We start from the raw sequence: 15,748 nt of genomic DNA on the forward strand, positions 1-15,748 counted from the left end.
TTATTTAAAATTTTGATTTTTTTAGTTTCTTAAAACATTTTTGTTAAACGATGAATATTTATTTGAAATTGAAACTTGTGTACAAGTTCTTGTATTTGTTAAAGAAAATTAAACTTAATTATTATGAACATTGGCTGTGCAAATTGCCTGAAGACTGATTTACGAAAGATTGTGATAATTGTACTTTGAAAAAGCTATTTCTATTATGGATAATACAATAATTGTAAGGTTGTTTTGTTTCTATTAATTTTATATTTGCAGATTTCGACTCAAACAAACGAGATTATTATGTTTATTTCCTGTTCTGAAGTGTATGACTTAATAATATAAGTCTTTTGAAAATAAAAAAGTGTATTATTTTACACAGATTTTTTAAAATATAAAATGACTTATTTCCTTATGTGACACGACAGCATATGTTCAGTTTATACTTGTAGAGCACTTTTCATAAATAGGATAAAAACAGTACAATGATTTCAGAATAAAAGAGACCTAAGACGAAAACGGTCTTTTAAAAAAAGACAGTTTAATACTGACTTAAATTGGGAACCTTTGTAAAAAACCTTAATTTTAGTAAAAAATAATGCAACATACTATTTTTTTTTGCTCATATTTTACAAAAGATATACTTAAGTTAATATAGAAATCAAATAATTGATATGTTATCATACAAAATTAATTAATTAAATCAGTTCAAAGTTGAAAGTTTGCAGATTCTAAACTTCATTTTTGTTTTCCCAAAATAATGATTTTTTGAGATACGTCTGTTCTATTCTAAAGGTGCGATATACAATATACATGTCGGTTGATAACTTGGCCAGTGTTTACTACATACATCTTTTGAGCGTGGCCAACATATTTTTCGGGACTAAAAACTGCCAACATTATATATTTTGTATTGTGTATACAAGTTCAACAAAATAAACCTTTTCTTTCGCGTATACGATAAAAACATTTATTCATTATACAATACCGTATCACTTGCATTTTACGCGAATTATATCAATTAACGCGGCCATTGAATATTAAACAAAACATACAATAAATGTTTTCATTACATCGACGAATCGGCAATCCATCCATCCATTTTATATCAATAATTTGAGAAATTAAATACGGGTACTTAGTGACTAGTAAGGTTTTTTAAATACAAATTTATTTATTCGTTAGAAGTGCATATGCATTACAATTGTTAGGTTTGGAGACCACTTTCAGTAAAAGATACCTGTGTTCCCCTTGTTCCACTATATGATATACTTAGTAAATGTATACACAAATGTTATATCTATATTACGCTCGTGTCTACTTAACTGATACTACACAAACCTTATTTATTGTCAAACTCAGCTAATTTTTAATCAATGGTTATATGCCTAATAGAACTAATTATATTTCTCTCATATTCAGTTTAATACGACCAATATAATAATATAACTTTTAATATATAATTCATGTTTTAAGATTTGCACCATTATAAAGCAGTAACATTTTCCAACTACGTAGACAAAGCGACTCATAAAATACGAAATTGCATTGCGAATATTCTGAGAAAAGTTTGCGAGAGATGTCAAAGCTAAGGTGCTGTAATATATTTTCATTATTTTCTAGAATTACAGAAATTTCTGTTGTAAATTGCGTAATTTGTTAGGTAACACACAGGTGGCTTGATTCTCGGCAACGAAACTGTTATGGACCATATTATTAAAATGAATTCACTCACTAACTCACTCCGCTGACTCTGCGACCCAAAAGGCCTCCGAAAGAAGAAACTTCCAGCGCTCCCAGTCATGTGCTACCTTCCACCAATAGCTTTCACTGTTTTTTACGTCATGCTGTTATGCATATCCATGCGGCATTTTACCCCAGCAGGGATTATGTGGGACGCAAACTTAATATTTACGCCGTCTCTGCCCTGGTTGTGGTTTCCTTACCGGCGAAGCATCTGAATCACTTTCAGACTGACGCTACGCATTCTCTTTCTGAGTCATGACGGCCTCACAAAAAGCCTTGAAGGCATTCCAGGGACCGTCATTGTCAGCTTCCACCATTCTTTGAATAATTAGTGGAAGCGAGTGTCCGATATAGGCAGATAAATTATTTTCCAATAGCTTTCACCTACAGCAGGTCCTCTACTCTGTCGATCTAGCGGTACCAAAACCGAACTACTGGTCTCGAACCACTGGTCACCACCAATTAAAAGTAATTGATTATACTAATAATAAACCGTTAATAAGTCTACAGAAATTACCTGTACTCGTAAAAACGGCTGAACTATTAATATAATCCATTATTAACAATGTCATTCTGGAATGTAGTATTGTACTGTGAGAGATTTTTTTACACACATAAAATGTTGTCTAATTATAAAAATCATGTGTCCAATTAAGTTGGAAAGTATTTATCTAAGATAGGATTTAAAATTAATACTATCCAATTAATTTCACTCTGTATAGTAAGTAGTATATATACTCGTAGTATATATGGAAAAACATCGTGAGGAAACCCTGTTATTTAAATGAATACAGATATTTCTAGTAATAAATATAATTAGTTAAAGACCAATCAGCGATGGAAGAGTTCTCACTTCATTAAGTGGATAATAAAATGTTAACTTGAAGAGCAAATTTCCAACCGACGAAGCGTATAATTCGTTTTCAATAATCAATTCTTGCGTAATATGACTTAATTCATTATACGTTATGCGCAATAATATTAGTTTTCATATACTCCCGGAAATAATAAATAAAATTTTGAAAAGGCTTTTGGGAGTACTTATACTATCAATTCCCCAAAGTGTGGTGTATATTTTTCTTTGTTTTGACTTTGTTAACGTAAACAAACTTACCTAACTTACTTTGCTATCGAGTTTCATAAGCCGACATTTAGAATACCTATGTTTGCATGTGTTATTTGACCAATATGGAAAGTGAAAATTTTAAGATGAAACGACAGCACGCTTCGTTTGATTGTGATTGGTCAATAGCATCTCTAGTAAAAAACACGTACGTTTGTTATTACGTAAGTTTTTTCTAAATCAAAGAAACCGCACGGTATCGTCTTTCGTTTTGCCTATATATGGACGATATCTGAATGGTTGTGTCAAATACGATATGATCTAAAAGCCGCATAATATAATCATAACTAATCAATAAATAAACTAATGAATACTTAGCAATTAATCAGTATTCCTTAAGTTATATGCAGGAAGTAAATTACAGTGCCATATACTATTCTTGGCCGATAACAATGTCGCTGTGATGGATGTATTGCCAGTAAAAGAAAATTTACCGTTTTAAGAATAGTTTAAGTCATGCAGGCTAACTTAATACTTTACTGAAATGTCTTAATAAAACAATGTATACTAGTATCTAGAAAATACAGTTCTAGGCTTAAATGAATGTGCACAAACTTAAGAACACCTGATGTGATAGGTTTTGTTACCTGTATTATTATTATTATTATATATTTTAAGATACCTAGTGATTGCTAGATACTGTTCTCATTCTAGTTCTGATTAGAACTGTTCCATATTTAAAACTTTGCTATTGTAATTAATGCAAGAAATAAAAAAATACATATAAAATAGATTTTTATTAGATGTTGGTAGATACTTTGATTTATTATACGCACCAAGAAATTACAGAAAATAAACACCAACCTAGTGGTTATACCAATTTCAGCCGGCCAAGAAAAGTATGTGGCACTATACACTTAAAATTCTATCGTTTGACATTGACAACTCGTGGCTATGCACGCGAAACGTCAGAATAATCAGAATATTATTTAAGTGTAAAACTTGATATAAACTTGATAACTAAGACCGTTAAAACAATAGAAAAGTAGCTTCCGGAAACATACATCCCGGTGCGATATCGCGACACCGGAAGTGGGACTTCCTGCTTTGTAATTCATATTCAATGCATGTCTGTGGCACATATTATCATACCAATGGTTATATAATCCGACAATATAAATCGTTAGTTGAATTTAGTAGTCTTACTATCGCTATCTATACTTCTATACTAATATTATAAAGATTTTTAGATTTTTTGTTTGTTTGAAACTAATGGACCGATTTCAAAAATTATTTCACCGTTGGTAAGCGACACTATTCCCGAGTGACATAGGCTATGTTTCATTTTAAAAAAATGGGATGTTTACTAAAACTTGAATAATCTAATCCAAGGTGTAAAAAAATAAACAAAAAACTTCCTTCAATCGTATGCGCTGCGAAAACTATTAATGATAGAACTAAATGATGTACTACAATTTTTTAGGACACATCATTATCTATAAAAATTGTCGTGAAAGCATGTCTCTATCTTTTATAGTTACGTCACAATAAGCGTCCTTTTATAATTTTTTTTTATTAAAATACCACCGCTAGAAAAGGCTCTTTATTCGTACCTAGGTATTGATCCTTATCAAAATAATTAATAAGCTACAATTTAATGGCATAACCACCAAAAAAGCATGGTGGATTGGTGTTCTCCTGCCTTTTCTCTTGAATAGTTTACTACTATGTAATACATATAACAAAAATCTTAGCCACAGCAACGCTTGGCCGAGTCTACTAGTATTATATAATTGAAAAACCTAAACATGTGAGTAGTTATGTTAAATTAAATATTTATACAATTTATACTGTAGAATAAACATTAAGGAAATACGATCGTTATATCTTAACGTGTTAGAGTAAGCGATAAATCGGGAAAATCGTCAAAGTTAACGTGTTTTCGTGTTATGCATACTGGCTGATAGTATATTTATTCAAAACAGGATTTATGTTTATAGCTGCTGCAGACATAAAGTGCTTGTTTGTCTCTTGTCATATGACGAATGACCGTAAGCTACGGAGAATGGTTTCCGTACTGTAATTATTTTATTTTTATCTCACTCGGTTTTATTCTTTTTTTTTAATCTCTTTAATGTATAATCTACGGTTCGATATTTGTAAATATGTGAGGAACATGTTTACTAACAATACAATAATTGACCTATCTGCTGCATTGCTTAATTTGTATACCTTTATGTCTATTTTAGTATAGTAGTTTTATTCTAGGAGTACAATTTCTTCACATATAATTATTTAACTAATAAACAAAGTATTGTAAAACCTATTTTAAAAGAGTAAGTGTGGAGTTTCTTACCCATTATTCTCCACATGACACCTTTTGGAAAGGGCAACAAGAATCTTTATATTTTATTTGACGTTCAAAAGTGCCATTTCAAGTGGTCTAATTGAAATAAATGATTTGACTTGACTTTTATAAAATAAATTGGTATGAGACAATGTTAATTCTGATGTACTGAATATAAATTCCTAGAAACACAATATTTAATGGTTTCTGCCAACTGTCAATTTTAATGAACGAATTTCCCGCTACAAGATAATTGATTTTCCTGTCTTTAGAACTTTAGTAATAGTTTAGTAATAACTAAAAATACATCCTAAAGCCACATAGAAAATAGATTCTTCCATATCCTTGATGGTGGGAACATATAATATAATGTGTTCAATAGTATAAAACAAAATCTAGATATTTTTTTACTATGTAATCGCTCCTTTATCGGTACGCTTAGATTAAAATTTCATCCGGTTCCAGTCGAGTAATATCGCGTTAATTTAATTTAAAACTTATTTTTCACAATACGTTGCAATTATTAGTAAGCTTTCAAGTTTAGAACCGATTTTAAACAATATTTTTTTTATTTTTTTACAATTCACACCAATTGACCTAGTCCTATGCTAATCTGGTGAAGCTTGTGTTATGGGTACTAGGCAACGGATATACATACATATTATAGATAGATAGACATATAAATACATATTTAAACACCCAAGACCTAAGCACAACACCAAATGCTCATCACATCGATGTTCGTCTCAGCCGGGGATCGAACCCGGGACCCATGGATTCGCAGTCAGGGGTACTAACCACTAGACCCATGAGTCGTCAAAATAATTGCATAGATAGATAGAGATTATAATGACGGAACTTTTAGATATCCTTAAGCCTGTGAGTGCTATTAACACACTTCAATGCCTCATTACTTAGTATAATTGCGATGCAACATCGATTTTGCATTTGCAAACAGTCAATAGATCTCTCTTGAAATGTAAACCAACGCTAATGAAGATAACGCATGTGCTAATAAATCTATAGTCTATGGTTCTAGACCACAGTATATTTTTTTATCTGGAATTGTGACCGATGTATGTAAAGATTCTAAGCTAACATTATTCATAGATTTTGTATGTACAATGTACAAATCTATGTTTTTACATTAAAGCATTATTCTATTCGTATAATAAGCCAATTAATAGCGGAGGTGGAAATAATATAACCAGGGAAAGTATACACAAACCAAAAATTCTTTTCCCGCACATTAATGGACTCTGGAGTATGGGGGAGGCTCAGGCTGCTACCCTATGGTACATTAGCTATATATTTACTTTGAACCTACTCTTTGTGCCTTCTTTTTTCTATAAAAGGGGTTCTTGGAATGCGTTTCCACAATAATAATATTAAAAAAAAACGTCGATATTACCACGAATGGGTTATCCATACCGTTATTAAAGCGCACAAGGTAATAAAACAAATGCGCATATTTCATAAACTGTCGTATCTATTGAATAGGATTCAATAAATAAAAAGAAAGACTTATCAGAAATATCTTTGGGAAATTTAATGAAATCGAAATACTAGATTTACTATTTGAAATACCAATATTTGGTCATAGACATGCATTGTTTATTTGCTATAAATTTTTCGTTAGATTATCGAGCTTTAAAATTCCATTTCGTTTATTTTTAATTGCTATTTCATACAACAATATTTTATTTTTATTATATACTTTATTTTAATTGTTTGTTTCTTTTGTCACTATTATATCACTGTTTACCGTATATTTTCATCTACATATTATATATCTATTTAAATTGTATATATGTAATGACGTGTAATGTAAACAAGACTTTTTAATTACATTACGTTTGTTAACTTTTTTTAAATACTCCTTAAGGAGCTTTCGCCCCGCTATAATCTAATTACTTAATCTTACAATCATATTCAAAAACAAAAGAAACCAGTGGCGCTACTCGTACAACTTTTTTAGATCTGGGCCAGAAATTTCTGTATATTTTTCATGATCATTTGTCAATCTAAAAGGCAAGTAGGAGATCAGCTTCCTATCACGCCGCATCCACACGCCGTCGACTTTTTGGGTCTTAACAAAGCGGTTTTCCTCTCGATGTTTTCCTTCATCGTTGCGTTAAATGCGCACATAGACAGAAAGTCCATTGGTGCACAGCCGGCGATCGATCCTACGACCTCTAGATTTAAAGTCGCACGCTGAAGCTACTAAGCCAACACAGCTCACATATAAATCTTATTTAGTGGAAATTAGCAAAACAGTTATTTCAATAAAAAAATTCTATATTTTCACATCTTACATGTTATTCTCATAAATTTTTCATACTTTATAACGACGCAAGTTTCAAATGGACATGTAGAATTGTTTCGAATTTGAAACCTAGACCACCTTGGAAAAGTTGAGCGTATTTTAAAATAGCTTCCTATTTTCAATATAGCTTATAGTGTTAATTATGTTACCTATATGAATAAATTATTTTGATTTAATTTGATACCAAATGCAATAATTTGGCAAATTTGCATTTTACCTCGTAGGAATCACGACAATTCGCACACAAAAATGTAAAGTAGTTAAACCGCCAAGATCCAAATATAGCAATAAGTTCATTCAATTCATTCGATTCAATTCAATTCAATAAATTCAAAATTTATTAGATTTTTGTGTAAGTTTCGTTTACTACAAAATGTTCTACGTATATGTATTTCTATTGTCACTATGTGAGTACAAAAACCTCAATCGTCGACGACAAAAATCCGAGCTAAAACAAAGATCTAGTGTGCAAGACATTTTCTTTGAGGAAAATAGAAGCTGCGGAAACTGAGATAAACAAAATCACTTTGTAAGCCAAGATACAACTGAGCATTATTCAATTTATTTTTAGTATAAGAAGAGCTTTAACATGGCTTTCGAAATAACATTTTAACTTAAGGCAATCAGAGATTTGCGAAAAAAATCCACGTTTTTCTAAGACTCTTTGTGTATATGAGAATTATTTTATTAACGCTAATCGAAACTATAAGACACATTTTGCTATATGACATTTTATTGTTTTGAATTTAAATCGCTTAGTATAAGTCACTTTCGCATGTAGAAGGCACATTTCTATGTCTGTTTCGTTATGATATGATAATTTTCCATTAATACTAAAGTAAACATTTGTCTCTGCTGTGACATTGAGTTTTAAGACTATATTTTTTCAGAAAATAAAACCGTATATAAGTCACGTAAGTCTGGCATATAGCAGACACATTTCTTCTGTTTCTTTGAAAACTGTCCTATTAATAAGGTAAACGTAACGAAATGTTATCTTCAAGCATGCAAGCAATAGAAAAAAAAATACAGATCCGGGGTTTGAATTTATGGATTATAATCACAGTAGTAAGCTAACGTTGTCTACAGTTTCTTTATACAAGGCCACACATAACAAAACAAAAAAGAAACATGTTACACAAATTATGACCAATGTGGTGTTTTAATAAAAATATTATAGGACGGCGTGCACAAACATAACGCTTATAATTAATAAGTTTACAAAGATAAATATTACAAAAAAATTAAAAAGACAGTGGCGCTACAACCTCTTTAGGTCTTGGCCTCAGATTTCTGAATCTGCTTCATGATCATTTTTTAAATCTAATAGGCAAGTAGGTGATCAGCCCCCAGTGCCTGACACACGCCGTCGACTTTTTGGGTCTAAGACATTTCCTCACGTTGTTTTCCTTCACCGTTCAAGCAAATATTAAATGCGCACATAGAAAGAAAGTCCATTTGTGTACAGCCGGGGATCGAACCTACGACCTCAGGTATGAGAGTCGCACGCTGAAGCCACTAGGCCAACACTGCTCTAAATATTACAAAAGCATAGCAAAAAAAACCGAAGAAAGTGCTTACAGCCCTTCGATGCCTGGCGATTCGAAAAAATATCAAGATTGTACGGGCCCTGCAGCCGAACATTCTAGCCAGTCGGATTATCTTAATCATGCTCTAAAATCTATCTATTTAAGCCAAATGCGGCTCACAAGTAGATTAGCTACCGATAACATTTAATAAACAGCTTATCATTTTTATCTTTTCGCACCATTAATCGATATTCAATATTTTTGTTTCAGGCCCATTTCTATAATAAAAAATGGTGAGGCGAGCATTGGATTTCTTTCAAAAATATGACTCTGAATGTAAGTAATAACATACTTCTCTTGGGAATTATATGTCACAGTTTGAAGCGTAGTTTTTATTCAACTTTCAAAAGATATGAAATCTTATATGAATACGGAATGTAAAAACATATTCCTGTTTTAAAATGATAATATGGGTTGTATATGGACGCTTACTATTCACGTATTTTATAATTCATATAAATAGGTTATGAATTATGATTATTACTTTTCAAATACTTGCACTTTAATATGCCTCGGAAGAAAAACAAAAGATAGGGACGGTATCTCAATTAAGAAAAGCGTTTTCTACTGAGGAAACTCTTTATGTTTAAGAACTTATTCTTTGAAATCTAATATTGTCCTTTTCCATCGTTCGTCGAAACTCTCAAAGAATAGTGGCTGAGTTCTTTTAACTCTTCTCCTGCGTTATACAAGCCTTTCAACCAATGATAAATGGCCCCACTGTTGTTAAGTAAAGACGGATATTAGTTGCACACCGGCTGAATTTACAAGAATTGCTTTATTTATAATTAGTTGTAAAAAGGTTTAGGTTTTATGTCTTCTTGGTTTTAGTTAAATTTTTATATTAATAAGTTTTCTATTGTATTAGTTCCTGAAAAATAGGAAATAAATTAAACGTATGTGTTGTACACACAATTTAGTACAAAAATGTTGATTGCCGAAACCCACTTGATTACAAATTGCAAATTTGACTTGTATCGTGATAAAATATAGGTTAAAGACAATTTGAAAAACTTTGTTATTTAAAGATGGTAAATTTGGACGCGAAATTAAGAATTCAAAAACCGGCCTCCACTCACTTTATATCCTTTAATAAAAAAACTAATTAATGTATACTTCAATAGGGCTTTTAGTAAGCATTGTAAAAAAACTAAATACATCGTTTTACATTTACTAAATTCTGAAATATCGCTCCAAGCACGTAGCGCATAGCACTGTGGGAGCTAGAAAGGTTTAGTTTTAGCTTAGAAGCCTACTCAAGCAAATTAGATCGTTAATTGCAGCGTCATATTGTCGGATTAGCGTATTGCGTAATATTAAGGACTTAATGAAATGCATTTTTCATAGGAGCTGTCATAAAGTATCACTTAATTAAGCGTTGGGAATAAATTTTGTTAATTATAATTAAGAGGCAGTAGCTGGCATTATTAAACCTTTAGATTTGTTAGGGAGAGGCATCTATCAACTTAAATACATAAATAAAAGTAAACTAGTAGGTAAGTGTGCCGGATTTGAAGTGTGTCGTGAGATAAAATATTTCCTAGATTTTGTGTTATCGAATAAAGAAGTCAGAAATCAGCGGATTTTGTTGCTACATATTTCGAGCAAATGCCATACCAATCCAATTTATATATTCTATGATTGTATTGTCGATATCAGTTTTAATATTTTGACGATAATTTTTATCATTACATAGTGGACATTTATTATTTTTATCAGCGCAGTTAATATAATATTACTTTTATGCAAAATTCATAACCTTTTATTAAAACTTTTAAGAGTTTAGATGTTAACCAAAATGTAGAAATGAGAGACAAGTTTCATGAAGAGCGTTTAAAATATGTGGAAAAAATTAACTAATAATTAGATCAAAAATAGAGGAAAATAGAGATTTGAATTAGTAATTTAATAATGTAAGTAATGTTTGTAGTTATGAGCCAAAAAATCAATTTTAATTTACTGCCAGTTTTTAAATTAAGAACGTCGGCCACTCTCTGCCACTCCTTTTAATCGCCAAGTAATTTGTTAAGTCGAGATGCTTGTAAGGAGCTGCAACTAATATCTTGCCCAATATAACATGGAAAAGGTTCTGATTCAATAAATCATATAAAGTGATAAATAATAATAGAAATAATTTCAATGGTAAACAAATTGCATTCTTTACACATTAGTAAGTAGTTTATCATGTGTTACGTAATAAAAATTGAATTTTTTAGATGTTTGGAAGGTTCCGCGGTGAAATATGGAGGGCGTGTACCATGACGACCTACCGCAGTGGGACACCCTTAACTACCATAATATCTCCTATAACACAACCGAGTGGGTCCCGTGGAATGTTTCCGAGACAAATAGAACCTGGTGGGAGACATCTGATGCGTTGGACTCCCCGGCAGCATTGCTCCGGGCAGCCATCATGGCAGTCCTGCTAGGTCTACTTATATTGGCTACCGTAGTTGGTAAATATATTTGTTGTTTCATACGTTAATCGAAATAGTGTGTCTGTTTTATTTATTTCAATGTAAAAATCAATATTTCATCAAAGGCAAGTTACACGACACAACGGTGACTTAATCCATTTATTGCTAATTAGAATGTGGAGTCCTAACATTCACACGCATTCTCTTTATTGCTTACGAATATTAATTAGATATTGTTAAATTTAATGAAAACAATATTGCTTTGAATTCCTATCCTTTTTTGTAAAGAAATGGCTTTTATCTGCCTTTAAAGAATCTCCAGCTCTTTGGGTGGTTTGTTGTAGTATTATAGGAACCCGTAGACACATTTTAGCAACTATATTTATTCGTATTTAATTTTATTCTAGTTCCATTTTTATACTTATATAAATGGCGTGAATATAACAAATTTTTTTAGATTCTAAAGACTGTATAGTTACAGGGTGTGTACAGTTCTTGCTTTATCGGGGTGATTTAAATAATAGAGGATTTTAGTTTTACTCTATATTAGCCACTCGTACAATACAACAATAGAACATAAGCGAAATAATGAAATGTTAATTGCTATGTAACGAATGAATGCAATGTAAGTCAAAGAGACTGCCTACGTCTGTCTATACTCTTTGGGCGTAACTCCGACGATTTAGGAAATCGCCCCGCTTTTAAAACTAAGAAAGCCTGAGTGAGCTAAATGTACAGCCTTGGCTCGTATAGGGTGTAAATGTAATTTTTTAGGTATGTTTTGAGAAATATTTTTTTATCTAATATATAAAATTCTCGTGTCACAGTTTTCGTTGCCATACTCGTCCAAAACGGCTTGACCGATTTTGATGAAATTTTTTGTGCTTATCCGGTATCTATTAGAATCGGCCAACATCTATTTTTCTTTCCCCTAAATGGTAGGGGTAGTCCACCCCTAAATTATTTTTTTTATTTTTTAGACAAAATTTTTAATTTCTATTTTTTTATGATACAACATACAAAAATACATACAACCCCTAATTTTCACCCCTCTACGATCAACCCCTTTTTTATTATAAAAGATAAACATGGCAAAACGACGTTTGCCGGATCAGCTAGTCATAATACATATTTTTCATAGGTAATGTATTCGTGATAGCTGCAATATTGCTGGAGAGGCATTTGCGGAGTGCTGCGAATCAGCTCATACTTTCTTTGGCTGTTGCTGACTTGCTGGTGGCATGTCTAGTGATGCCCTTGGGGGCTGTATACGAGGTCGCTCAGCGCTGGACGCTGGGACCAGAACTTTGTGATATGTGGACCTCAGGAGATGTTCTGTGCTGTACTGCATCTATATTGCATCTCGTTGCAATTGCACTGGACAGGTAAATAGTTAACCTACTTTTTATGCTAACAACGTATTATCAAATATTTTATTATATTTTTTTTTGGAAAGGGATACTCTTCTTTAATAAAATCCCAGAGGCTCTTTTATCTCTGCCTTTCAATAAATTTAAGAAATGTATTAAAGAAAAGCTGTGTAAAAAGGCTTACTATAAAGTCAACGATTATCTAGTTGATAAAAGGGCCTGGGACTAGTGCTAGACAGGCTACTTCTAATTAATTTGCGATATTTGTTTTAAATAAGTGTTATTTGATGATTTGCTGTTTTAAAAGTGTACCGAGAGTTTTTTACGCCGGCTTTTTCTCTCGGCCTACACCCTCTGTCTTCTTTGCCGATGAGTAGGGATGCCTACAAATTCAAATTTCATGACGTGGAATAAGTGATACATGTATCTTATGATCCATAATAAACATATTTTATTTTATTTAAAAAAAAAGTTAGCGATTAATAAATATCTCACAACATTACGTTATCTCAAAATAATATACACTAAACAAGTCATCAATCAGTTCTGAATAGAAAAGCTGAATATAGATCGTTATTTAGTTCGTATACAAAGTACTACGATTCATATAGATCAATAGGGGTTCTCCCCTGGCTGGTGGTTCACCTGGTCGTAAATAATTACAAGAGTAATTAACGCAGTAATATTTATCGATTTATCTATACTAATATTATAAAGAGGAAAGGTTTGATTTATTGTTTGTTTGAATAGAATAGGCGCCGAAACTACTGGACCGATTTCAAAAATTATTTCACTGTTGGCAAGCTACACTATTCCCGAGTGACATAGGCATTGTTTCATTTTCAAAAAATAGGGATGCTTACTAAAACTTGAATAATCTAACCCAAGGTGTAAAAAAATAAACAAAAAACTTCCTTAAATCGTGTGCGCTGCGAAAACTATTAATGATAGAACAAAATGATGTATTACAATTTTTCAGGACACATCACTATCTATAAAAATTGTCGCGACAGCATGTGTCTATCTTTTATAGTTACGTCACAATAAGCATCCTTTTATTAATTTTTTTTTATTAAAATACCACCGCTAGAAAAGGCTCTTTATTCGTACCTAGGTATTGATCCTTATCAAAATAATTACCAACGTTTCACATAAGCTACAATGTAATGGCATAACCACCAAAAAAGCATGATGGATTGGTGTTCTCCTGCCGTTTCTCTTGAATAGTTTACTACTATGTAATATAACAAAAATCTTAGCCACTGCAACGCTTGGCCGAGTCTACTAGTAGGTATAATAAAAACACAATCAGTGATTTCTGCTCAGTAACAAATGTTGAAAGATGTAACTCAAAAGTGTAACTAATATTTTCGTAAAATTTCGTCACACTCAAACAAAACTTGGTAATAGAAAATATTTAACGTTCATTTTCTTTGTTTCTAGGTACTGGGCTGTGACTAATATCGACTACATTCATGCGAGAACGGTGCGACGAATCGGTTATATGATTGCGTGTGTTTGGATCGCCAGCTTCTTAGTATGCATCGCGCCTCTTCTAGGATGGAAAGATCCCGACTGGAACAGACGCGTATCTGAGGATTTGCGGTGTGTTGTAAGTCAAGATGTCGGCTATCAAATATTTGCAACAATGTCCTCTTTCTACGTTCCAGTGCTAGTAATATTAATTTTGTACTGGCGGATATATCAAACTGCTAGGAAAAGAATACGACGGCGTCATGGAGCGACCGCAAGAGGTGGGGCCGGTCCCCCGCCTGTCCCCGCTGGCGGGGCTTTGGTCGCAGCAGGAGGAAGCGGTGGTATCGCTGCAGCTGTAGTGGCGGTCATAGGTCGGCCTTTACCTACTATATCAGAAACGACTACTACGGGAATGACCACTGTATCATCTAATAACACAAGCCCGGAGAAACAATCATGTGCAAACGGGCTCGAACCAGATCCCCCGACTACGGGGTACAGCGCGGTTGCCGCAGCCTACTATCCATCACTCGTAAGGCGTAAGCCCAAAGAAGCCGCTGACTCCAAGAGAGAGCGGAAAGCGGCAAAGACATTAGCAATAATCACCGGCGCGTTCGTTGCGTGCTGGCTTCCATTTTTCGTGTTAGCTATATTAGTACCAACGTGTGACTGTGAGGTGAGTCCGGTACTGACTTCTCTGTCGTTGTGGTTAGGTTACTTCAATTCTACTCTGAACCCAGTGATATACACGGTGTTCAGTCCAGAGTTTAGGCACGCATTTCAGCGGTTACTCTGCGGCCGCAAATTGCGGCGGCGTCGGGCTCCGCCCTAGCTGTTTTATGTAGGCAATAGGCGTTATCTGTCCCTAGAGCCTTCGCCCCAACCCGACTGACCTCGTTTAACACGATACATTGCGTTATCTTGTTACATTTTCAGAGATATATTTACACCCCCTTTATTTTTTGTACGTGATAATATAAAGTACTTAATACGAGTAGAAATAATCTAATGTTAAGTCCCTTATTATTTACGATTAAAGTCCTCTTTGTAACATAATTTAAATTATAGTACAATAGCTAAAGTTAATAAAACTGTGATTTATAATTGTTTAATATTACAAGTATTACGTTGTGAACTCGACTTTCCTAATTGTAAAATTACTAGTCATTAAAGATATTGAAATATAAACTATGATTTACTTTAAACCGTGGTTTTATTTTCCCAGACAAAATCATTGAAAATAGAAAATAGCCGTTTTTCTCTTAATATTAAAAATAAATGGCTTATATTATTAATATTTTACGCAAGAGCTATTAAAGAAACCAGATTATATTACTGTATCATAATCTACTGTAATTTATATCATAGAGTATTATGGTTCAGCAATTTCGGATGTAGTTTAAATATAGTACAATATGTGATATTACAA

The 15,748-nt window shown here is 32.7% G+C and overlaps 1 protein-coding gene across 1 annotated transcript in view; it reads left to right on the forward strand.

Annotated features, from left to right (window-relative positions):
- Positions 1-15,500, forward strand: part of LOC125053313 (5-hydroxytryptamine receptor-like) — a 31,239-nt gene extending 15,739 nt beyond the window's left edge. Inside the window, exons 2-5 of the mRNA XM_047654633.1 lie at positions 9,267-9,332; positions 11,273-11,512; positions 12,615-12,858; positions 14,287-15,500. Coding sequence (XP_047510589.1) covers positions 11,299-11,512; positions 12,615-12,858; positions 14,287-15,151 — 1,323 coding nt within the window. The 5' untranslated portion in view covers positions 9,267-9,332; positions 11,273-11,298 and the 3' untranslated portion in view covers positions 15,152-15,500. The remainder of the gene's footprint in view (positions 1-9,266; positions 9,333-11,272; positions 11,513-12,614; positions 12,859-14,286) is intronic.
- The last annotated feature ends 248 nt before the right edge of the window (positions 15,501-15,748 follow it).

Source organism: Pieris napi, chromosome 10 (assembly GCF_905475465.1).
Source record: "Pieris napi chromosome 10, ilPieNapi1.2, whole genome shotgun sequence".
In the NCBI taxonomy this organism is placed as follows: Eukaryota; Metazoa; Arthropoda; class Insecta; order Lepidoptera; family Pieridae; genus Pieris; species Pieris napi.